General features: G+C 42.9%; 1 protein-coding gene across 1 annotated transcript; it reads left to right on the forward strand.

Moving 5' to 3' along the window:
* Nucleotides 1-5,754: 5,754 nt before the first annotated feature.
* LOC308425674 (glyceraldehyde-3-phosphate dehydrogenase-like) lies at nt 5,755-6,762 on the forward strand (the record flags this gene model as incomplete). Its single annotated transcript, XM_080923113.1, has 1 exon — nt 5,755-6,762. The coding sequence occupies one exon, from the start codon at nt 5,755-5,757 to the stop codon at nt 6,760-6,762; it is 1,008 nt and encodes a 335-aa protein (XP_080779239.1).
* Between the last annotated feature and the right edge of the window lie 18,859 nt (nt 6,763-25,621).

Here is a 25,621-nt window from a genome sequence, read left to right on the forward strand (position 1 = left end):
CCGGATTCCCCTCCATATTCCCTATCCCATCACCCCTCTCCCTGCTTCTATGAGAGTGTTCACCCACCCACTCACCCCCTTCCACCTCCCCACCCTGACATTCCCCTATACTGTGGCATTAAGCTTTGGCAGGGCTTCTCCCATTGATGCCCAACAAGGCAATCCTCTGCTACATATGCAGCTGGAACCATGGGTCTTTGGATAGTGGTTTAATCCCTGGGAGCACTGATTGATTGGTATTGTTATTCTTATGGGGTTGCAAACCCCTTCAACTCCTTCAATTCTTTCTCTAACTGAGAACGAACGGGGTTCTATGGTTGGCTGCAAGCATCTGCCTCTGTATTTGCTATGCTCTGGCAGAGCCTCTCGGGAGACAGCTATGTCAGGACCCTGTGCTAGCTGTTTTACTGTGTTCTCCTTTTTGCTATTTCCTTTTCCATTGCTATTTCTCAGTAAAGTTGTTGGGACTTGAATTTTTCTCATAACCTAGCATGCATGGAGGTCTGTGTAAACCCCAATGTTCCTTTGCCCCAGTGGACTGAGGAGAGAATGGGTAGCCTTTGGTTTGCTCATACTTTCATCCTGCTGTTAGTAGTTACCATCTCACACTGGTAAGTCTACCCTTGTCCTTATCCTAACATGCATATCTCGAGCATCTCTAAGGGTGATCCAAGAACAAAGCTAGCTCATGCCATTCCAACATGGCCTCCCAGGTTAGCATCTGCTCACTGCCAAGCAATCTGTGGCTTGAGCCTATCTCTTTCTTTCCAGATGCTCCCAAACATACAAGACTCTCCAAGGACCACAAAGGCACTCATTCTCACGAGACTGGATGTTTGGCACTGTGTTCTGGGAAGAAAGGGCTTAAAAGAGACAACATTATTGTCTCCAAGAGAGTTCAGAAGCCCTGGGGCTAGAGAACATAGTGAACTTCTTCCTGAAGCTCTCTTTTGTCTGTCTCTAACCTGGGCACAATGTACTTTTCCCCACAGCCTTGCCCAGTTCATGCAAATATGGCAGTCAGGTGGCTCTGCTAAGTACCCTTTGAACTTGAGTGAGTTCAGAGCAACAGCGAACACATTTACCCTGAGAGAAAAGAAAGGCTTTAAAAATGAGCAGAGCCCAGCAATGGCACCTTGCTGCAAAGCAGGAGGAGGCAGATTAGAAGGAATCTGCACCCCGGGTTGTCCTGGCCTCCATGGATTAAGTCTGTAAGGCCATGAACTAGAACAGCAGCAGCAACAACAAACCCTGAAAGTAAGTTTCCTTTCAACACCGTGAAAGATGGAAAGTTCTGGAACTCAAGCTACCACTGAATTCTCTGCCCAGAACTCTGTAAGCTCCCAGCCAATACCATTCCCAGCCCAAGAACCAAGCCATGTAATTGGAAACAATGGATGCCCAGCTGGGAATTTTGATTTATTATAAATTATATACACAATCAAAATTAGGTGAGTCATTTTGTAGAAACGTTACTCTGTCAAAAAGCTGTGGATGAATTTAGGGGAGGAAGAATATAAGAGACTTCTTCATATTGCCTTCAAGTAACTTTTTGATAAATCTAAAAAATTGTTACAAGTAAAAGCTTTCCACAAGCATAGCTGGGGGGTGTGTTTCCCAGGGGTATTCCTCAGTAGTAATAAAGCCAAATCCCATGAACCATGACTTAGGTTATATAGTTACACGTGTAAGAGTTAAGTCTAGCCTCTTGCATTTTGATCTTGGGTAGCCCCATCAAATTGAATGTAGTACCTAAATTTCAAACCTCTTAATAAATAAGAATGTGGTTTGGTGGTAGTGTACTTACCAACTATGCACAAGGCCCTGGGTTCAACCCAAAGCACTGGGCGGGAGAGGAGAGTCACTGTTTCTCCCTTAGGAACCTGTTGTCTGTTAAGTAGAAACCCTAAGAACGTTAAATGTTATTGGGTCTATTGCAACATAAAATCCTAATGTTGAAGATACCACACACCTGGGTTGGAAGGCACCAAGAAAGCAGGCTGCATTTCAAGTAGAAGTTTCCTTTCTGCTCACTACCTTCCAAAAAGCTGGAAGGTGCTATGCAACCTGTTGGGAAAGAAAAGTCACCAGTATTTCTATCTGGCTTGGACCCCAAGTGACCTACTTGGCAAATATGACCGCTGTTGTCCTTGACCTCCACACACACACACTGTGAGATACCCACACTCATAAACAGATGGCACACAACTGCCTGTAACTACAGCTTTAGTGTGTCTAACACCCCGTTCTGGTCTTGAAAAGCACCGACACACATGTGCACATACGTATACATATACACATAAACAAAATCAATTTTTAAAATAATTTGGTTGACTCAATGAAGTGCAGCATCTCCAAATTCAAGATAAAGCAAGCGCGCTCTCTCTCTCCCTCTCTCCCTCTCTCCTCTCTCTTTCTCCCTCTCTCCCTCTCTCTCTCTCTCTCTCTCACACACACACACAGAGGTGGGGGAGGGAGAAAGGGAGGGAGGGAGGGAGAGAGAGACTCTTGGTGGTAAAGAATGATTTGCTGTATATCTGCTATCAGCCTTTCCCAGATGAACCTCCTGATCCGTGTTTCTAAGTTCCGGATATTTATGCCATGTCAGCTCACCAACTGTGGATAAGAACTTACTCCTGGCAGGCTCCTGTTACATCACATGCTGATGAGTGTCTTAGGAGTTCTCTGTTCTCCCATCATCCTGTTTGTGAAACCTGGGAGATCCCCCACGATCATGCTCACACTTCCTAGAAGAACTCGCAGAACTCAGAAAACCCATTGTATCCATACTTACGGCTTTGATTTTTAGCTGCAACCAGTGATCCATAAAAATTGGCCAAGAGAAGTGCCTAGGCAAAGGGCCAGAAGGCTCAAGACACAGACAGCCCAGTTGCCCTTGCCATGTAAAGTTATGAAGGCAGTTTTTGCTTTTCCCAGTAGCAGGGTGTGGTGATGCCCATGGAGTATTGCAGCCATGGAAGCTCACCTCACCAGACTCCATTCTTAGCCTATCCCTTAGAATCACCTGGAAGTTTTTAAAGAACATGGGTGTCAGTTCTCTTGAGTGACATTCATTAAATCAGACTATCTGGATGTCTCCAATTGTGTGATATGTTTAATGAAATATAATTCATATAGTTACAAATGTTAGTGTGTATTTACAGTTTGCAACAGCTGCCAACACTATCTGATACAAAATAATTTCATAAAAAAAAAAACCCAGCTTCATAAGTCTTTAGGAGGACATAAATGTTCTTTTCTTTTCTTTGCCCTTGGCAACAAACCTCTTTGCCATATTGAGGCATTTTCCTATTCTGGACATTTTACATAATAGAATCAAATAATATCTACTCTTATAAGTCTGGCGTTTTGCAATGTTTTCATAGTTCACCCGTGTCCACCACATCTACCAAAACTTGACTCTTTGTGGAAGATAAATAACATCCACTGTATGTTTGTGCCATATGGAGTCTGCGCATTCATTGGTTGGTAGGCACTGGGGCTGTTTCCACCTTGTAAATTTTACAAAATTCTCTCAGCAATGTTCATTTGGCAAATTTTGTCTGAGCATGGTTTTGATTCAGCTGCTCCGTTACGTCACATATGCTCTGTGTCTTCTTTCTGAAGAGTTTCCAAAACCTTCCCATCAGCGGTAGGTGAGGCTCCTAGTTTCTCCACAGTTTCAATCAAATTTGCAGCTTACCTAGCTTTGGTTTTTAATTGACAGATTAACTGTGTGGCGTGTAAGTGGGGGTTGGAAGGAAACTTTCAGGAGTTGGTTCTTTCCCTCTACCACCTGGGGGCTGAAGATTGAACTCAGGTGGTCAGGTTTGGTGACAAGCATCTTTATCTATCAAAGCATCTGACCAGCCTGGTACCTGACCCTAGAGCCTAGAGTTAATTTTCTCTGTAAGTCTTCTTGTGGTGTCCTTGACCCCTCCAGATCTCTCAACCCTTCCCCCTCACTTTTCCACAAGAGTGCTAGGATCATGACGCACATACCCAGAAAAGTCAAAATTCCATGTGGTTATGTGATTATTAACCATTTAAATAACTATCTTCTTTGGACAAGCATCTTTAACACCCCTTTGCCCTTTTATAAAGTGTATCTTTTTCTTGTTGAGTCACAGAAATTCTTTACCTATTCTGATTTCTAGTCTTTTTTGTTTGTTTGTTTGTTTTTTAGAGACTGGATCTCTCTACATAGCCTTGGCTGTCCTGAAACTCACTATGTAGATAAGGATATCCCTAAATTTACAAAGATCCGCCTGCCTGCCTCTGCCTCCTGAGTGCTGGGATTAAAGATTTGTACCACCACACACAGCCCAGTCCATTTTTAAAGTTATAATTTGCAAAGATTGTCTTCCATTCTATAAAATTTTTAAAAAAACTCTCTTTTTCTTGACCCTTTGATACATGAAAGTCTTTAAGTTTGGCAAAATCCAGTTTACTTGTTTTTTTTTTTTTTTTATTCTATTTCCTTTTTACACCACATTTTAAAAATGAGTATTTAATCCAAGATCAAAGATTTATGTCCCCATGTCTTTCTGAGAGTCTTTATTTTGAGAGAGGTATTTGTTTTGTTTTGTTACTTTTATTTTTATTGGTTATGCAGTGTGTCTGTGCACACACATGCCACACACATGGAGGTCAGAGGAACCTTCAGGAGAATCTTGGGTTCTGGGTTGAACTCAGTCTGTCAGAATTGCAGAGTCAGCACCTGACTCAGAAGAAACCCCAGTGGTCCGCTGAGTGAATTCTTCACAGGACTGAGAGTAGGGATCTAAATTTCCTCTTGCATGTGTAGAAGTTCAGGGAATTTTTCAGAACCATTTATTAAAAACACATCTTCCCCTTTGACTGATCGAGGCATCCTTGTCACATGTGCAGATCATGTTTAAATAATCAAGTGACTGAAGAAAATGTAGACTATGTCGTTAAGCCAGACCATTTACATAAACTGTATTTGCTAAAGTTGGGAGTTTAAACTGAAGCTCTTGAAATATTTTCTCCTCCCAATAAAAATACGTGCTTGGTCTTGCTCAAGCATGCTCAGTAATGATTGATGGACCCGGGAAAGACACAGGCCTTTATCTGCCAGCCATTCAGAGAAGGCTTCTGCCAGAAAAAGTCTTTCAAGACAGAGTAGGGCTCATGAAGCCAAAACCCACAGTTACATAACACAGGAGGCAGGTCACCAGGCAGATGTCTCTAAATGTTCACTCTGTTTTACATTGTAAAACAATATGGACCTCCCAAAGCTACAGGTTCAGGTTCATGGGAAAGTTCTGCTCAACAGGGGGTACTTGTGGGGCAAGAGTGCTTGCAGGGGAGGGGGTGGCTGGAGTCACTTTTGGGTTCCAGCAAGGAACTTTTCCTTTTCTTTTAATTTTCCTAAAACATAGTCTTGCTATGGAGACCAGGCTAGCTCTCCCTCCTGTTTCAGTCTCCTAAAGGTGCTAAGCCACCACACCCAGCTCAGTGATGAACTCTTTATTTTTGGTTTTTTTTTTTTTTTTCTTTCTTTCTTTTAAAAAGTCAGGGTCTAACTCTGCAGAAGTTCAGACTGGCCTTGAACTTGTGGTGATCTTCTTGCCTAGGCCTCCCAAGGATTGAGTGTACAGGCTCACACCACCTCCCTTTGCTCTGTCGTAAACGTCAGATCATAAAACTTGAATAGCAGCTCTCTGCTCCTCCCTGTTCTACAGACAGCCGCATCTTCTCGTGCAGTGCCAGCCCCATCCCTTAGACAAGATGGTGAAGGTCGGTGTGAACGGATTTGGCCGTATTGGGCGCCTGGTTACCAGGGCTGCCTTCTGCTCAGGATCTGGCAAAGTGGAGATTGTCACCATCAACAACCTCTTCATTGACCTCAACTACATGGTCTACATGTTCCAGTATGACTCTACCCATGGCAAATTCAATGGCACAGTCAAGGCTGAGAATGGGAAGCTTGTCATCAATGGGAAGCCCATCACCATCTTCCAGGAGCGAGATCCCACTAACATCAAATGGGCTGATGCTGGTGCTGAGTATGTTGTGGAGTCTACTGGTGTCTTCACCACCATGGAGAAGGCCGGGGCCCACTTGAAGGGTGGGGACAAAAGGGTCATCATCTCCGCCCCTTTGGCAGATGCCCCCATGTTTGTGATGGGTGTGAACCATGAGAAATATGACAACTCCCTCAAGATTGTCAGTAATGCATCCTGCACCACCAACTGCTTAGCCCCCCTGGCTAAGGTCATCCATGACAACTTTGGTATCATGGAAGGGCTCATGACCACAGTTCATGCCATCACTGCCACTCAGAAGACTGTGGATGGCCCCTTTGGAAAGCTGTGGCGTGATGGCCGTGGGACAGCCCAGAACATCATCCCTGCATCCACTGGTGCTGCCAAAGCTGTGGGCAAGGTCATCCCAGAGCTGAATGGGAAACTCAGTGGCATGGCTGCCTGTGTTCCTACCCCCAATATGTCTGTTGTGGATTTGACATGCCGCCTGGAGAAGCTTGCCAAGTATGATGACATCAAGAAGGTAGTGAAGCAGACAGCCAAGGGCCCACTGAAGGGCATCCTGTGCTACACTGAGGACCAGGTTGTCTCCTGTGACTTCAACAGCAACTCCCATTCTCCCACTTTTGATGCTAGAGCTGGCATTGCTCTCAGTGACAACTTTGTGAAGCTCATTTCCTGGTATGACAATGAATACGGCTACAGCAACAGGGTGGTGGACCTCATGACCTACGTGGCCTCCAAGGAGTAAGAAACCCTGGACCACTCACCCCCCCCTGCAAGGACACTGAGAGCAAGAGAGAGGCCCTCAGTTGCTGAGGAGTCCCCATCCCAACTCAGCCCCCAACACTGAGCATCTTCCTCACGATTTCCATCTCAGTCCCCCATAATAATAGGGACTTAGGGAACCCTCACTACTCTCTTGAATACCATCAATAAAGTTCTGCTGCACCCACAAAAAAAAAACTTGAATTAGCATAAGGTTTTATCATTAAAATCTTTTCTTTTCCTTTACCTTTAGCTCTATTGCATTCCATCATTCTTGACTTTTCTCAGCGTGGAAACCTTCGTTTACATCTTCCCAAAATACACACTTATGGTTGAAAAGCAAGTCCACAACCAAACATGTCTAACACTGAGTGAAGGACCAGCTCCTGCTACCTCGCCAACATCACCCAGAGAAACATCACTGCTCACCTCCCAGTGCATACTTTCCCACACTTCTGTGTTTATTCCGTATGTAGCCCAGGTTGTCCTTGAACTTGTGATTCTCTTGCCTCAGCATCTTGAGTGCTGGGATGTAGGTGTTTGCCACTATGCCTGGTCCTTTGTGTGATTTTGCTCTCTGTTGCTAGTTTTCCCTTTTCTTTTCTTTTTTTTTTTTTTTTTTTTTTATTTCATGTGCATTGATTTTTTTTTTTTTTTTTTTTTTTTTTTTTTTTTTTTTTTTTGCCTGCATATGTGTCTGTGTGAGGGTGTCGGAGGCCCTGGAACTGGAGTTGCAGACAGCTGTGAGCTGCCATGTAGGTGTTAAGAATTGAACTCTGTGCACTTAACTGCTGAGCCATCTCCCCTGCCCTTCCTATTTTCCCCCAGTGCTGAGGACTGAACGAAAGGCCTTTCCCGTGCTAGAAAGTGCCCAACAATTGATCTATACTCATGCTTTGTATTTTGATATAAGTAATATTAATAACGTGAACTAGGGCTAGTTTCCTCCTTCCGCTTTCCATCTTCATTTGTGAGGAGCTGATTTTAAGTAATAGTCTTTTGTCTCTATTCATTCCTGCCAGGAGCCTCAGCTCACCGCCTTCTCAGAGGCTCTTTCCATTTCACTAAGAGGGAACGCTGTTTGGGTTCTAAGTAGGCCAGTTTACAACATCATCGCGATGACAGCCGAAGTTCTAGGTTTCATAACTGACTAACACAGAACAACTAGAGAAACTCTGAAACATCTTACTAAGCCCAAGATGGTCCAGAAAATGCGTCCCAAAGACTTCAGCTCTGACCTGATGCTGCATTTGGAGGACCTTTGAGTCCCAGTGTCTCTGTCTAGCGTCTGCAGAGCGTACACATATCCTTAGTCTTCCTCCAGTGTTCATTCCGTTCCTACTCAGTTCTCACTGCAGACGTAGTTTGTGATCTCATGGATCAGTCTCATGATCGAACAGCAAACCGGCAACATGATTGTTGAGAAAAAATTGCACTACATGAAACTGCTTGTGCACATTGACCTGTGTTTTTAAATTCTCATATGGTTTGTTTTCTTACACTTACTTTGCTGATTAGTTTGGCAATACAACAACGTACTCACTCCACAACATCCGGCAATTCCATTGTGGTTAGGTTGTCAGATCACACAGCCATTGTCATGTGCTGCTTGCTCAAATGATTATGTAGATTTATTTCTTCAGCAATTGTACTTTTACTGTCCTTAGTGTCTGTCTGTCTCTCTCTCTTCCTCCTTCTCTCTCTCCCTCCCTTCTTTGCCCCCTCTCTCCTTTCCTTGTTTCTTCTCTCCTCACCCTCTCCTCCATCTCCCTCCTCCCCCTTCACTCTCTGTCTCTGTCTGTCTCTCTCTGTGTGTCTCTGTGTCTCTGTCTCTCCTGTCTGTCTGTCTGTCTGTCTGTCTCTCTCTCTCTCTCTCTCTCTCTCTCTCTCTCTCTCTCTCTCCCCCCCCCCCTCGGTTGGATGAAACTCTGACTGCAGCAGAACCCACAGTAAGTTCTTAGGGGAACCCTAACCCTGGCTGTATGATCTCCTCACTGCCTCCATGACTTCTAAGCTGATTTATGGCACTCTGTTTTCTGTGGGTGGCAATGGGTCCATCCCAGCCTTCCCATTCATATGTTAGACTTGAGGGAGACACCTTGCTTCCTAATTTATTATCTATGTGTTTTAAATTATCCATTTTTTTCAATGAAGTTTTGTGAAGAGTCAAAAATTATGTCAACGCTCTACAGCTAAAAACACCGTGCCAGACTTCAAGTTGAATTTTTCATCCTTGTGAGGTATCTGGCAATTCCATACTTTTGCCCATTTACCCTGTATTTTCCTATTGATGTATAAGGGATTCTACCCATGAGTAGTTTGTTGGAGACTGTGAGCATTTCACCTGCTGTATCTTTTTCTTTCCAACCTCTTGTGTCAATGAATGAAAAAAATCCCTTAATTTCAACTGACTTATTATTATAAACAGCCATATATTTTATAAAGTGTTTCCCACGCTGTCTCCTACGCTTTTATTTTTATCTCTTACATTTTGGCATATGATCTTTTCAGAACAGATTTTTGGAGTGGCATAAAATGAGAGTCATGTTTTCTTTTAGTTTATGTGAGTAACTCAAGAAATAAAACTCCTTTATTCATAAGGTCATTTGTAGAGAGAATGTCTTATGTCTGTGTGGATGTAGCACCTGTCAATAATAAATCTGATGGCCAATGGCTTAGGCAAGAAAGAAATAGGAGGTGGAACATGAAACAATTCTAGGATAGAATGAGGCGTGGGCGATTTACCCAGGAAGATGTGAGGAGAGGCACACACAGTGCCTGAGCATGTGCCAGAATGTAGCTAGAGTAACTGGGTTCTAGTAACTTATGATCAAGTCAGAGAAGAGCTGAGCTACATGGCTAAGGCATTTGTAAATCTTTCTTGAGCTGAATCTTATTTCTGTGAGCATGGTGCTGGGAGGGAGAACCAGACCGACTTCTACAGTCCTTCCTTCTTTAACATTTGTTTGAGCTGCCAGGGCTCCCTTCATGTAGACTGTAGACAGTTGCTTTTCTCACTTAGATCAGTTGCCATTGTGTATCCATTTACAAGGCATTGTAAGTTTGTATAGACATAACCTTAAATCCTCTGACTCTGTGACTCTGGCTAGAATTATACTGGTTATGATTGCCTTTTGGAATTCTCATGTAAATTTCAGATTTTTTTTTTTCATTTTAAAAGCCTTTGCTGGCTGGAGAGATGGATCAGGGGTCAAGAGCACCATCTGCTCTCCCAGAGGTCCTGAGTTCAATTCCCAGCAACTACATGGTGGCTCACAACCATCTGTCATGGGATCTGATGCCCTCTTCTGGTGAGTCTGAAGACAGCCACGGTGTATTTACATACATAAAATAAACATTTTTTTAAAACGCCTTTGCAATATTTTAACTGAGAATGTGTTAAATGTAAAGTCCGATTTAGGGGAAATTATTTTCTCATCACAAATGGAAGCTCCTCTAACCCTGAACAAGGTATGTGTCTCCGTTTGTTAGATCCCTTAATTTTTTTTTTTTTTTGTAATATGTAATTTTCAATGGATAATTTGCTGGACTTATTCTTGGGCAATTAATGTGTTTTAACGACAGAATAAGCATTTTTAAAAGATGATATGACTTATAAGGCCCAGACGCTTTTAACCGAACCACTCTCCTCATCTAGGCATCTGGTGAAGGTGCAAGAGAGCACGGAATGTGGGGAAGGAAGAGGACCCATGGCGGCGGACTGTAACCAGCCCATTTGCCCTGGTTGCCTTCCCTAGCCGTGGATATATTTCCAAAGTTCCATTCCTTCCCCAAGGACACACATCGTTGCTGTCCCTAGCCCTAACCCTATTCTACCTTCTAACTCTAGTCCCACAGACACTTAAACTTCTCTGACAAACTAAATGTTTCCACACACCCTTGACTGGACCAACTTAATGGCTTCCTCCAAACTGCACTTAGTGATACCGGAGTCTGCCAATCTGCACTAAAGATTAGTGTCCTGGCCCTTGGTCTGGGAGAAGCAGTCTGTTCCGTGCCTCAAGAGCAAAATATAGGGATGTTGGTTATGAAGCCCATTGCGCCATCTGCTGGCTAATACTATGTAGTGTGGAATGAGAGAATGCCTGCAAAATTCACCTTTCTTCCCTTAATCTTCACAGCGCCGTAATTCTAAATAAATAACACCCTTAATTCAAATGCATAGAAGCTGGGTCTCAGAAATATGGCACATGTGTCCTAAATCAAAATGCTTATGAATGGCCTAGCTCGTCTTTGCTTCCGAAGCCAAAACTCTTTCCTGCGAACCATTCCACCTCCCAGGAAGCCGACGTCTGTCTCTTTGTGCACTTCCCTCTAAGCTGTCCAGAAAGATGGAAGAGAAAAAGCACCCAGAATTTCTGAGCAGTGACCACAAATGGGAGTAGCAGTGGCTGCCCCTGATGACTCACGGCACAGCAACAAGCTCAGAATCGTTCCTTCTGCTCTGTGCAAAAGCTAGGCAGGAAGAGAAACTTCCCTATGTATCATCCTTCTGGATGCGCTTCCTCTGCAGCACCCCCCCCCCGCCCTCTTTCCCTAACCAAGTACCTAAAGCTATCCTGAAGTACCCGGAGTGGGGGGGAGGTATCCCGGGATAACTTCATTCTTCTGGCTTGTGAGCAAGCATAGCCACTAGCTTCATGGGCTTGGTAAGTGTGAAGAGGTTTCTTTCTAAATCTCCCTTTAGAAGACTTTGCTCACAAGCTCTGTCCATTCTTTCTTAGCTCTTTGCTTTCATGTTAAGTTGCTCATGCTCCCAGAGCTTAGTTTCCCATACATTTGGGGTCAAAAAATATCTATTTTGGTGCAGGAGAGAGGAGCCCTCTCTTCAGAGTAGGAATTGAACTTTTTGGGAACCTGAGTTCAGTTCCCAGCAACCACCTAGAGCAATTGATAATCACCTGTAATTCCAGCTCCAGGGGATCTGATGCCCCCTACTGGCCGCTATGAGTACTTACACTCACATGCACATACCTACATATAAACACATGCACAAATTTAATTTAAAAAAATTAAGGATACCCATTTCATAGTGATGTGGCAAATGGATGAACCTTAATGTGAACCATTTTTCTAGAAATGATGCAAAAATGTCTTGAATAATGGTAGGAGAAACTCCTAGGAAAGTGAAAGGGAGAATTGCCTGTCTCTGTAGACATTCTTCATCAAGAGGGAGTATTACTCACGTATGCAGAGAACCCACCATAATTAGAATGCTGTAAATCTCAAAAAAAAATGCCAGCAAGCCTGCAGCCCTCTCCTCTTCAACCTTGGGCTTCTTGCTACAGGCCTGAATATTATCTGTCACCCAAAGGTTCATGTGCTTCTATCTTGGTCCCCAGTGTAATGGTATTGGCCAACTGGGAACAGGGACCCTCAGCGTCTTACATGCAGAATCTCATGCAATTTTGGGAACCCAATTAACATAATACAAACATTAAACCAAACACACCACACAGACCAGTGCTACATTTAGGCTCTGAGTCCTCTTTATGGTCCTGATCCATCAGTCTTGGAGTGTGTGTTCAATAAACTATTCTTGCTTACTGAGATCAATGTCTGCATGGTTTGTGTGGTGATTACTGAACACCAACAATGTAACACTAATACTTTGTATTCTGGGGAGATGATTCTTGTGAATTACTAGAAATAAAATTGAAATTATAAATAATTTTAAATATTATCAAACCAAGAAGCAAATGTTGGTTTCACAGATGGTTTCCAGACATTGTATTTAAAAGTAAAAAACTTTATTGAGTGTACTTTTACAAAAGAAACACTTACTTTCCAGGTACTATACTAAATGCTTTGTAAGGTTTATTTCTTTGGTCTTTAATGTCTTTAATCTATGGAAAACATGTTTCCATTGATGCTGATAATACTCTGATACATAAAGAGTAGAGATTTCCCACAGTCCTTTGGGGATGAGAATATTTTTCTCCTGTGAGACTGAGCAGGTGCCTGTGAGGAGCAGTGGTTGAGGCATGTTCCAGAATTACTGCAACCATCATAGGTAGACATTTCTTTGAGGGTGGAGCATGTTAAATTAAGCCTTTCAACAGAGAACTATTCCATTAGCTAAAGGTTGTAGTTACACACCATACACTTTTTTCATGATGCCCACAAAATAATTTATTAAGGGCATCATCTCTTTTTTGGGGGAGTGTGGGGAGGGTGAGGCAAAGTTTCATGCATCCCAGACTGGCCTCAAATCTACTTTACTATGTATATGAGGATGACTTTGAACTCTTGGTCCTCTTCCTTCACCTCCCAAGTATCCATTTATATGTTTCCAACCTAGATCATCTAATTAAAACAAATGTATCTAAATTTGGGCCTTAAGGAAGGATTCTGATTACCCAACAGACACCTAACTCCTTCTTATACCCTTTTTTTCCACAAGAATAATTCAATCATAATACAGCAACTATATAATATATAATACATCGTTATATTATAACATTGTGTATAAGCTTTATATAGATGAAAGACGTTATAATGTAGAGTACATTTTTGTAGAGGAATTTTAATCTAATAAAATGGATGTGATGGCAAGGGGTCACGTCCAAAGGCCTTCTAAGTCTCTATAATCCGGTTATGACAACACCTTTAATCCCACTGGCTAGAATACAAACATGCCCTTATTACACAGCTAAAGTGGAAATTTGTGGTTTCTTAGAAGGTTCAGTTAGGTTATAATGATGTTTTTCTGAGGCAGACATATGAAGGAATGCTTTGCTGACAAAGGTGAAAAGATGTTTTGTTATAGAAAACACAGGAAAGGATGCATGATGTTATGAAATATAAATATGAATCCACAGACAGTGGGAGCTAGAGCATTGGTTAGCTTTGCTTTGCCTCAATAGACTTCTGTGACAACATGCATGTATTGGTTCACCTTAGATTGCATTGCTGAGCTTCACTTGTGGTGACGTCACAGAGAGAAACTCACCAAAGAACTTCTTGTGAGATGCCTGCAGCTTCTTGTGGCTTCTGCAGACATGGGCCAATTAGTAAGCCTCACATTTTCTCCTGGATTGAATTGACATTGCTGATTTGTGTGTGGTGTCTGCCGAGTGGACTGGACTGTAGCTGCCGATTTGTGTTTGGTGTTTACTATAGGACTGGTGATCTAAAAAAAAAAAAACAAAAAATAAAAAACCACACACACAAAGTTTTTAGGGGCTCTGAGACTTTTCAAAACACCCATTTTTGAGAAAGTAGACAAAGACAAAATTTACTAGACTGTGAGACCCTAAAGACACAGAAATGGCTGAAATCAGATTCAGAGACTTTCCAGTCATCCCAAGGCTATGAGATCCTGCCTGTGCCTGACAAATAAAAATGATGGCCCAGTAATTCTTAGAAAAACCACAGAATATACTGATAGCCACCTGGCCTTTTAGAAAGCCCTAGATAGGGTCCTGACGCATGTCATAATTAACTCATGCTCTAATCACCCAATTCTGAGAAACAAAACAAGGACAAAACCCATCAAAGTTTTGAAATATATAAACAACGTTCTGAAAATGTAAAAACAAAGTTTTAATAGATAGGTCAGGCTATGCTGACTAAGCTGATCTAAAATAAAACAATTCTCAGAAAAAGACCCTCTACCCATCCTGGTGATAAATTCTGAGAAAAACCACCAGGAGTCAGTCTGACCCTGCCCAATCACCCACTTCCTCCCCACATGGGGGACCTTCCAAGCCGGCCCTTTCCCAAGGCCAAAGCACAAGGGTAGATGAGAAAATGACTAACAGAGCCAAGAACAGACCCCTGAGAGGGGCTAGCCAATGCCTGATCCTTTGTCCTAAGATCCACCAGTGAGAGTAAGCCAATTGCTCTGTTGCTGAAATGTGCCTGCTGTAAAGAGTAAAAGATATGTGCTTTTTGAGTTTGGGATTGACTCTCCCTGTGAGGATGAGCAACCCCATGTACATGGAATAAAAACCTTTTGTTATTACAGTGGTCTATTGTCTAATTGTGTTCTGTGGGTCATGCTCCTGAGCTAAAACTCCTCGGGGTCTTACAACACTGGATTGAGAACAACAAAGATTGGAATTTCCCCCAAAGAACTATTTCTAAACAGGTCTACTCCCACTGCATTCTAATAACCATTATTTTCCTACCTATCCACCTACATCTGATAGATGGTGGGTGAGATGAGAGGTTAGACCCTTATTAAAGTACGTTGTGAAAAAATATATGCCTACACACACTTTTAATCCCAAACGATGAAGGTAAAGTTAGTTTTTACAAGGAAGCACCTATGTTTGAAAGTGACATCTAATTGACAAGCAGCCAAAATGACAAATCAGAAGGTTTGACAGAATGAGTCATGAGAACAGCACAGGAAGGAGGGGTTACTTAAGAGAGCAGCAGGGCTGGGTGGAAGTGGAGGCACTTTTACTGGGACAGTTTTACAGAGCCAGGTTGACAGGTTGCAGGTGAATATAAAATGAGTTAGAGAACAAAAAGGAGACAGAAGATTAGAACAAATAGCCAGAGTTAGTTTGAGGCCAAGCAAAGCAATTCAGTGAGAAGCTGAGAGAAGCCAGACTGAATTAGTCAGCTTAGAGAGGAGTTTGAGGCAGAACAGCTGAGTTGAACAAGCCAGTCAGAGTTCAGAGAGAACTAGAAAGGCTAAACTTATTCAGCAGTAAGCCTCTGAGATAACAATTACATCTGGCAAATAAAAGTTACTTTTATATCTAAACACTTGGCCCATCTTGCACTTTGTTTTACCTGAGATAAAGTTCCAATTCCTAGAAGCTGAGTATTTATCTCCAGAAAAGGTCAATCTAGATGCCAAGATTTGAGTGGAATAATTGTTACATCTGCTCCTGTGTCCACTAAATCTTCTATTTCAATGTCATTTATTTATATTCTTAGCTTTAGTCTCTGATCATTTATATAAGTTTGCTAAAATATTTGTTTTCTGTTCTCTCCTGAAGCTGCATTGTCTGCTGAAGTTGTTCAGTCCTTATTACATCCAGAGCGGTGTTTTTTGTTGTTGTTGTTGTTGTTGCTTTGTTTTGTTGTTGTTCTTGTTTTTGTTTTTCTTTTCTTAACAACAGGCATCAAATCTTTTAGTTGCTCTGTAGCTGAGTTTTCTGATGCTGACAAGAAGCAATTAAGTTGAATTTGATATCAGAATCTTTGGGAGGCCTCTTAGGGTATCTCCTGATGGCAAAGGGTTACCTCGTCTGTCCCTTGTTGATCTGCATTCATTAGTTCAGTGTCAGCCTTTACCACACCTTCTGCTTAGTCCATAAGGTTTCTTTTTGTATTACTTTTAGGAAAAAACAAAAACCAGGAACACCTTGTCTACACTCCCTTTTCAAATGATCTTGCTTGCCACAGTTAGAACAGCTGACATTTTGACTTTTCTCAAACCTTTTAAAAATTACTTCTCCTATCAGAGTAGCATCATAAACATGAGATCCAATATCAGCTGTATTCTAACCCATTCTTCTATTTCTCAATCAGTTTGATAAATGCTGAGTTCATATTAAACCAACGTGAACATTTTACTTTGAGCTCAAAGTACTCAATGCTACGACTGCCAAATACAACCAAGCTGGACATTGTGGGAAGCTTGGCAGAACCTTCATTTTTGTAAGTTTTACTGTGCTACTGTTAAAATGTTTTATTCTTATTTAGACAAAATATGGAAATGTTACAGAATATTTGGTCACATTGTGAACCTAGAGATTGTATTAATTACTGGGGGGAAAAAACCTGTTTCTATCTGTGGTGTGGCTCAACCCTAGCAAATGCCTTTAATGCAAGAGCATCCTGCTTAAATATTGTACACGGGATTAAATAAAGTCAACTATAAGTCAAGAGGCAGAGCAAGCAACTAGTTAACAGAGAGTGAACATAGGGGGAAAAACATAGAGAATAAGAGGAGTCAAGAGGATGGATGGATAGATAGATAGATAGATAGATAGATAGATAGATAGATAGATAGATAGATAGATGCACAGGAAGTAGAATGGAAGGACATTTTGAGGGGCTTTTGAGATGGTGTGGAGGAGACCTTTTTTTGTTTTGTTTTGTTTTTTGTTTTGTTTTGTTTTTTTGTTTTTTTTTGGTTTTTTTTTTGTTTTTTTTTTGGGGGGGGGGACATCAGCAGTGGCAGAAGGTCAGCTGAGTTCTTCCTCTGCCTTTCTGAGCTAGCAAGCTTTCACCCCAGGATCTGGCCTCCAAGTCTTCATCAGTAAAATTGAACAATTGAGATTTTGTTTTAAAAACACATTGTTTAAGCTACATATATTAGATATAGTGAAATGAACTACATCCTATTTAAACATTACAGAAATACCACCCAGCAATTGGCCAAGACTAATGTTTCCGCAATTATGTGGTTACTAAAAATGCAGCAGAAATCTAGCTGCATCCTTGTGACTTCCCCTCCCCTTCTCGAAGGAAAGATCTGTCTCAGAACCCATCATTTTCAGGTATGAGAATCTTTGGAGGTGGTTAATATTTAAATCTCTCGGTGAATGCGTATTTATCCATACTCATTACAGAAAAACAAGATTTTAAAGAAAGCTTTAATGCTACCATCAAAGGAGAAACACCCCTATCTTGTTGGGCCATGTGCTTCTTATGCTCCTTCCTGTTGCACAGAATAATCACATATTACTACAATTTGTGATTTTTCCTGGATTTTTTTTACTGGTATATATGGAACCTCTTTCTCAGACCTGCAACATAAGCTGATGTTATTTCCAAACAATGTATTTGTAAATGTAGGCAAAAAGACACACACACACACACACACACACACACACACATACACAGAAGGGGGAAGGGAGGGAGGGAGGGAGGAAGGGAGAGAAGGGGAGATTATCGTGTTTTACTTTCCACCATAAAATGTTTATGTTTTTAAAAATGTTTTCATATTATTCGTACCTGGAATCAGTGCATGTTTCCATGAAGTGTCAGGGGTTAAGATGTTAAGTTGTGCAAACCATAGGTTGCTTTGGCAACCACTCAACCGTGCCACTGCAGGGAGAAGTCAGAGGATTCATTAATGACACACTCTGACGGTGTTGTTCCAGTAACTCCCCCTCTTCCTTATTACCTAGAAGCTTTTCCTCTTTTCTGAGATGAAAGCTGGCTCATATCCTGCACCCTTCCTGAGTCTTTACTCAGCTAAAACTTATGCTTCCCCGATTTAAAACAAACAAACAAACAAACCCAGCCCCTTTTTTTCCGATAAGTCCAGCTGGTGTCTAATTTAACCAAGTTATTATGTCTAATTTAACCAACTGAAATTCCCTGCTGAGCCCTGGCCCCATTATTCCAGGCTATGGCACACCACTCTCTGAGCAACTGCCACTGAATATGGAAGCGACAGAACAACTAGAAGTCTGGAAAGATAAGAACAAAAAAAAAAAAACCCACTGGAGTTAAACCCCAGAATATTCTCCCACTGTGCCATGTGTGCTGTGAATGCGTTACCAGACTGGGCTCACATTGCCCTAACTACATAACCCTTTGAAATAAAGGGGTTTACAAAAGAGGAATGAGGGGGTAGCCAAGGATGGAGGTGGGAGAATAGATCTCCCCTCCACACAGATGAAGTTTAGAAATGGTTGAGGGGTTGGGAAAGATGCTAAGTGCTTGGGACATAATCAGAGCTTTTATCATCATGACCCCACATCAAGTGTCCTCTGCCCATCTAAAATAGCAACTGCCTCCATGGAGCTCGGATGAAAGGAAAGCTCTGGTTTGTTTTCCTCTCTTCTCTGTAGTGTTGATGTCTCCTGGACAGAAGCAATGAGCCAGTCACTGGCTTTCTTTCCTTTATTTTACTAATTAAAATGGGAAGAGTTGATTGGAGTCATGTGACTAGGCAGCCCTTCTTGGGGAAAGTGGAATTAACATTAAAATACAAACAGCTTCAGGACAATCTCCTATCTGCCTCATACTTTCTCCTTCTCTGTGGTCAGGAAAGCTCCAGAATAGTAGATGACAAGTCCACTCCTCAAGCATCTTGTCAGTCTAAAGGAGAGATGTGTGCAGGGTGAAGCCATCATTTAGTCATAAGCATGAATTCAGGAAACCTGGGCCTCATTCCCCTAGACATAGGAGCCTCACAGCTAGGCCATGGTAGGTGAGTGTGGTGGGGACACATGTGTACATTCTGTACTGGTTTCACAACACCATGCGAATGCCAGTGTCTCTACTGATAAACATAGTGCTCACTTCTCCTGCTTGTGCTAGCCCTCTGATGCTGGAGCATAAAAACATTGTCCTACTCTGTGCCCCATTCTCCCTAGCAACCCATTCTCCCTAGCAGCTTTACATCAGGGTTGGTCTTGTGCACTGCATATTCTCATGATGAGTTCTGTGCCCTGCAGCCTGGACATGGTCATTCTATTCACAAATGTGCTTTAAAGAATGCTCCCTAATAATCTCTGATTTGATAATAAAAGGCTAGAGCCTGTGATTGGGCAGAAGAGAGAAAAAGGCAGGACTTGAGATTGAGTCGGGGGTCACAGGAAGGGACCGTGAGAGAAAGAAAATGGTAAGCAAAGAAGGAGGTCACTGTGAGCAGGATGGACCAGGAAGAGGGACCATGAGCATGTGGCCAAAAGAAACCTGCATTGAGGGCACACATGGAGCAGAGCAAGGCTCAGTTGGCAAGTAATCCGGAACTTACCTGGTTATTCATAGCCTAGCTGGGTCACAACAGTCTCAGAACCTGCACAGTTTAGGTTGTTAAAAAAATTTCTGATATCTTTGTGTTTTTTACTTGGGAACTAAATGGGGAAAGGGTGTGACAGAAACCACACCCCTATAAAATTACTTCAATACCTTTTCCCCACCCTTCTCTGAAGAGCGGCATCACAACCATGGATGGGACATTTCTTCAAGCTACAACCCCAAACTGTCACTCTCTGTTGTCCACAGGCAATGTTTCAGGTTTTCTTTCTTGCCCACATATGTTCTTCATATCATTCATGCCATAAAACTGATCCAAAGTCTTTATCTTCTTCTTCTTTTCTTCTCTTTGTTTTTTTGTTTTGTTTTGTTTTTGATAGGGCCTCCACTAACCATCTGATTGGGTAATGACAAGCTCAGTCCTGACAGCTGACTCTTTAAGTAACAGAAGCAGACAAATTTGAAAGCAAGGGAAGACATTTTTTCAAGAGGGCACATGTGTGGCACGAGGGCCACTCCTCACGCCCTGCGCCTTATCCCTGCTTCTCAGGTACATCCCCTAGCACCCTCTGCCAAGAAGAGACTCAGGCATTTCTACTAGTGCAGCAACACAGGGACAGAGGCCTTGACCCACCATCTTAGATGTCTTCCCTCGAGTGGGGTTTGTAGTGGCTTTTCTTTAGTCAGCCCTTTGTAAGGAATCCATAGGTACAAGACAAAGTAATGCAATCATGGAAATGCAAATCAAAACCACTGGAGACACCACCTCACCCCAGTTAGAATGACTTTTATAGAAAACCCCAAAATAGCAAAACTAGTGAGGCTGTGAAGAAAGGGGAACTCCCACTGGGGAACTCTCAGTAGGAATGTAAATTAACACAGCTATTACAGAAAACGGCACAAGACTGCCATCTGATTCAGCAATCCCACTGCTGGGCATTAAAATGAGATGAAGTCATTATATCAAAGACATATCTCATTTCCTGCTACAGCATTATCCACAATGGCTGGGATATGGAATCAACCAAGGTGTCGACTAGTGGATGAACAGCCAAGTACATATGGGTGGTAGGACTCTCTCTAGTCATGAAAAGAATGAAGTACTATTATTTGCCACAACATGGACAAAGCCCAAAGATGTTCTGTTAAGCGAAGTAAGCCAGGCTTAGGAAGACAAATGCTGTGTGTTCTCACTCACTATAGGAACAAAATGTTGGTAACACGGAAGTAGAGAGCAGAACAGAGGTCAGAGGCTATCTAGGCAAACTGCACAGGAGAAAGGGTTTGGATAAGTAGCACTAAAACACAGTGGGAGACTGAGTCCTTGGTCCCACAGCACATTAGCTCACTCTGTGGTCTACACCAATTTACCTATAACTATCAATAACTAGGAAAGATTGAAGGCTCCCTAAACAGAGTGATCAGTGTTTGAGGCAGCACACATGGTGATTAACCTGATTTGATCACTACATGTGTATAGAAACAAAACTGTCGTACAGTACACATAAATATGTACACATGATACATGCCAAACTATAACTTTAAATTTTATGCAAAAGTTTAGGTGTTATAGAACTATAAGTCAAAAAAATCAGCTCTGTCTATAAGTTTATGCTTTTAAAATAATTTCCATTAAAAGTTTGGTAAGCACTACTCCCATTTCCTCCATGGTATGACAGTAACACTGTTCTTTTATGTTACATTATATTTCATCTATAATAAGACTGTCTAGGAATAGACCCATCTTCTCATTGCCAATAGTTGTCATCATGCCTCGAGTGACATATCAGAGGTTTGTCTGTGTTCATGGTGTCTTTCCTGTCTTCAGAAATCTGTGTGGGTTGCTGCCAAGGGACATGGGTCTGTGGAATCGAGAACATCAAGAAGGGACATGGTCATGTCTGCTCTCTAGCATAGGAATTGGGTGGAAGCGCCAAACCCTGGCCAGGCCCTCACCCCACACAACCCAGTGAACATATGCCTGGCTTTGCCCTGACTTTCCTTGCATCCATGGTTAGTGCTGGGGCTCTCTGCTCTTAAGTCTGTCTGGCTGGGGTGAAGAGTAGATCACAGAAGCTTTCCCAGCCTTTTCTGAGCATAGACCTCTCTGCTCTTACCTTTTTATACAAGTCATATGTATTTGGGGTGGGAAATTCAGAAATGGTATCATCCTGTCTTCTCACAAAGAAAGAAAGAAAGCCATGTTGACATTCTAAATGAACATTTCTAAATAGATACAGAGAGAGAGAGAGAGAGAGAGAGAGAGAGAGAGAGAGAGGAAATATATCATCCCTCCATGGTCAGAAGACCATGAGGACACAGATGGATAATATCTTCATTAGAAGGCATTATAAAGCTGAGAAAGCTAGAAATGCTCTTAGTAAAAACAAGTTTAGATGACATTAGGATATCAATTTATTCTTATTCTCAAGAAGAGCTGGAAATCATAGCATTGTAAGGAAGTTAGCCCAAACCTTGCTCTCCAGTCCTCATGTGAAACATACCTGCCTTTCATTCAAGCTGCCAACATTCCAGTGGTCATGCTGCCACCTAGTGGGTGTGGCTGTCACTGCACCTCTGTACCCCTTGCTTCTTTACTCAAAGCCTAGGATTGATTGTTGCCTTTATAAACCTAGAAAATGTGTCAAAATGACCTGAAGCCAGAGGAGCAGAGACTGAAGTGTAATATGTGTTTATTACATATTACAAGTGTTTTAAGAACATCTTGAAAACACATACTCTTTCTTTCAGGCTTACGGGCCAAGCTTAGATAGATGGGCAATGGGGAAGAGTATACTAGAGAAGCCAGCTGATGGTGGCATCTCACAGTGCCATCTAGACCCACCCTATGTGTTCACTTAACATGTGGGTGTAGAATCCAGTACGTGTCTCTCACACTACTAACTTGATAGAGTAAGGTGGTTTTTAATGGATTTCTGTGCACCCTGCTGGGGGGAAGTGTCTCATCAAACTCTAAATCACTGCTCCCCAACCCCAGGGTTTCTGCTTCAGTAGGTCTGGTGTGGAATCTAAGAATCTTCATTTCTTGCAAGGATTCGTGCAATGGGCAATTGCTGGTGGCCTGTAGGTCTGCACTTATTTCAGGCTAAGTGTAAACCACTTATCAACCTCACCCTTCTCTCTGAAAGCCACTGTCTCAATCTTGTGCTGAAATCCTGGAAGGTCACAAATATTCCCTCTCTTGTGTGACAAAATATAAATATTGACATAACCCCAAACCACTCCCCACCTTACACACCACCCCAAACACCCAATACCTCAGTTGTAGGCTAAAAGTACAAGGGTTTTTGACAAATGTCCACACAAAGACTCATGTGACAAAGGCACCATCTTTAGCCTCCTCTGGCACCATTCAGAGATGGTGGAATATCCTGGAGGTGCTGTGTAGTTTGGGGAAGTTAGGTGATTGGAGGCATGAGCTTAAAGCAGATGTGGGGACCACTCAGTGAGCCTCCCTATTTTGTTACCTGCTGCCTGCCCTGAGGTAGGCAAACGTTTCTCTGCCCCAGGGTCTGACCGTGATGCACAGTCTTGCTTACAGCCTGCAAAGGAGTAGAGCCGACTATGGATGGAAACTTGTGACATCAGGAGCCAGAACAAACCTTGTGTCTTTGCCATCACACTCATAGGAAATCATCTAACAGGTGACATGAAGTTACGATAGAATTACAGAGTGGGTTGGTGTTATTTAACTATAGTAAGAATGTGGTGTTCCTCAGGAGGATCATGGGGGTTGGCTGGCTGCCAGCATAGCTCCACTTCAGTGGGGGACCCTGGCTCAGTGGTAGAGAGTCAGAGAGTAGGACACTTGGTATTCTCCTTTGGGCTGTTTATATGAAGACATAGGTGTGTGCACCTGCATATACACACATGTATATACCAATACACACATAGCCCACAAACATGATGAGGAGGAGGAGGAAAAGCAGGAGGCAGCAGCTGTGTAAAGCTGGACTAGGTGAGGCCATGTGTGAGATGGAGCTGGATCTTGAAAATTTTTGTAATAACAGGAATAGAGTTGGGAGATAGACACGCATAGCGTGTGTGTGTGTGTGTGTGTGTGTGTGTGTGTGTGTGTGTGTGTGTAAAATGTAGCACAGCCAACTGTCCAATGAGTACCAATTCCCTTTCTCCCCACCTCATTCCTGTTTGTAACTCAACGTGGCCACCTATGAGGGAGAGGGGCTACTTCCCTGCACTTGGCATGCTGGTATGAAAGGATATCATTACTCAAAGCTAAGAAAAGGTCTCTCATTTGGAAACATCAGATACCTATTAGGGTGAGGCGTCCAAACTCATCTTGCCCAGGTTGCACATGCCAGCCTGGCTCAGTGGGAGGGAGGGCATGTGTCATCATCCTCTCTGTCTTGGCCCATTTGTGCTGAAACCAAGGCGACTTCCTCAGCAACAGGATACTGGAGTTTAAGAACGTGTCCTCAGTTGCCTGGGTGTCTGCTAGGCTGGGGTGGAGGGCAGACAGTCTGGCTCTGGTGCTCAGCAGAATCTTAGCAGTTACGCTGTCCAGATCTGGCTCAGATGAAGAAAAGCTACAGGTAGATGGATACGTGCTTCACTCTCCTAGGATGTGAACCTACAGCACTGCCAGTTCTCGAGTTCTAAAGACTAAGGGGCAGGGCCGTTGGTATCTGGAACACTTTGGTTTTCAATAATCAATCTGTCGACAACCACTCTGACTTGTAAACATGCTCAAGAACAGGAGCCCTTGGTAGCGACAGTTCCCCCCCCCACCCCCCACAGTGCTGTGCTCTGTACTGCCTGTAACTTTTTTCTTTGATCTTGCCCAAACTAAGGACTTTTTATCAAAATTGCTCAGGTGCTATGCTTCTTGGCCTCTGTGTGGGAACCATGAACCTGTATCTGATCACTGAGCTAATAGGAATGCCTTTTGTAAACATTCACAGTACTGAGAACTGACCGTTTAAAAGGTCAGTGCAACAGGACTAGCAGCCCAAAACTGCAACCTGAGGAATTCCCCTTCCATCTCGGGGCATCCACCCAGGTAAAGCCAGCGCTTTGACTAGACCACAGAAAAGAACTTCAGGGTAAGCCAGAGGAGAGCACAGTTAGTGAGTTTTAGAATTTAGACAAGAAGAGGATAGCACGGGACATGAATGCAGACCTGTCTCTTTTTCTCCCTCCCTCCCTCCCTCCCTCCCTCCCTCCCTCCCTCCCTCTCTTCCTCCCTCCCTCCCCCCCTCTAGTTTTTCAACACATTGTTTCTCTGTGTAGCTCACAGGCTTTGCCTATTCACCTGTGCTGGTACCAAGAAAGATGTCTGGCTGACATTACACCAGTTAAATTCTCACTTTTGGTATCCCCACATGATTCAAGACAGAGGAAGGGGGTCAGAGGGGAGTAAAGGGCAGAGCTGAAGTGACAGGGAAGCAGAGATGGCTCTGCCACATCCTCACACAAATCTCCCTCAGGGCAACCAGCACTGTATCTGCAAGTCACCTGCCTGACGTTTGGAGCACTTGGAGCACGAGTGTCTGCAAGAACACTGGTAGAGGGCTCGGCCTGGAATAAGGCCGGTGCTCAGTGAAGGCAGGTGAACACTCACTCCCTTGGCTCCTGCCTGCAGTGAGCTTCTTCAGCGCCAGTCCTCTTGGCCTCTCAGAAGCACTGCACACTCTATTTCATTGGCAGCATAAAATAATCCGGCACGAGTTAAGTTAAATCTCGAAAGGGCATTTGTACACTGAGAGCAGAGAACATGGGCCACCCATGCAAAATGCAAACAGAGTCACCCTTGGTAGTCTTGGGTAAGCAAGGCGACTTTTGGTTTCTACTTTTTATTTCTATAAACAAAGCACTTTCTGTCTTGGTCAGGGTTTCTGTTGCTGTGATGAAACACCATAAATAACTTGGGGAAGAAAGGGTTTATTTTAGCTTACAACTCAGGTCACACTCCCGTTGCTGGAGGAAGTCAGTGAAGGAGCCTAGAAGCGCGAGCTAATGCTGAAGCCATGGAGGGTGCTGCTTACTGACTCGTTTCTCATGGCTGACTCGGCCTGCTTTCCTACACCAGCCCAGGCATAATACCACTCACAATAGGTTGGACCTTCTACATGAATCACTAATTTAAATATGTCCTACTG

Source organism: Micromys minutus, assembly GCF_963924665.1.
Source record: "Micromys minutus genome assembly, chromosome: 10".
Classification (NCBI taxonomy): domain Eukaryota; kingdom Metazoa; phylum Chordata; class Mammalia; order Rodentia; family Muridae; genus Micromys; species Micromys minutus.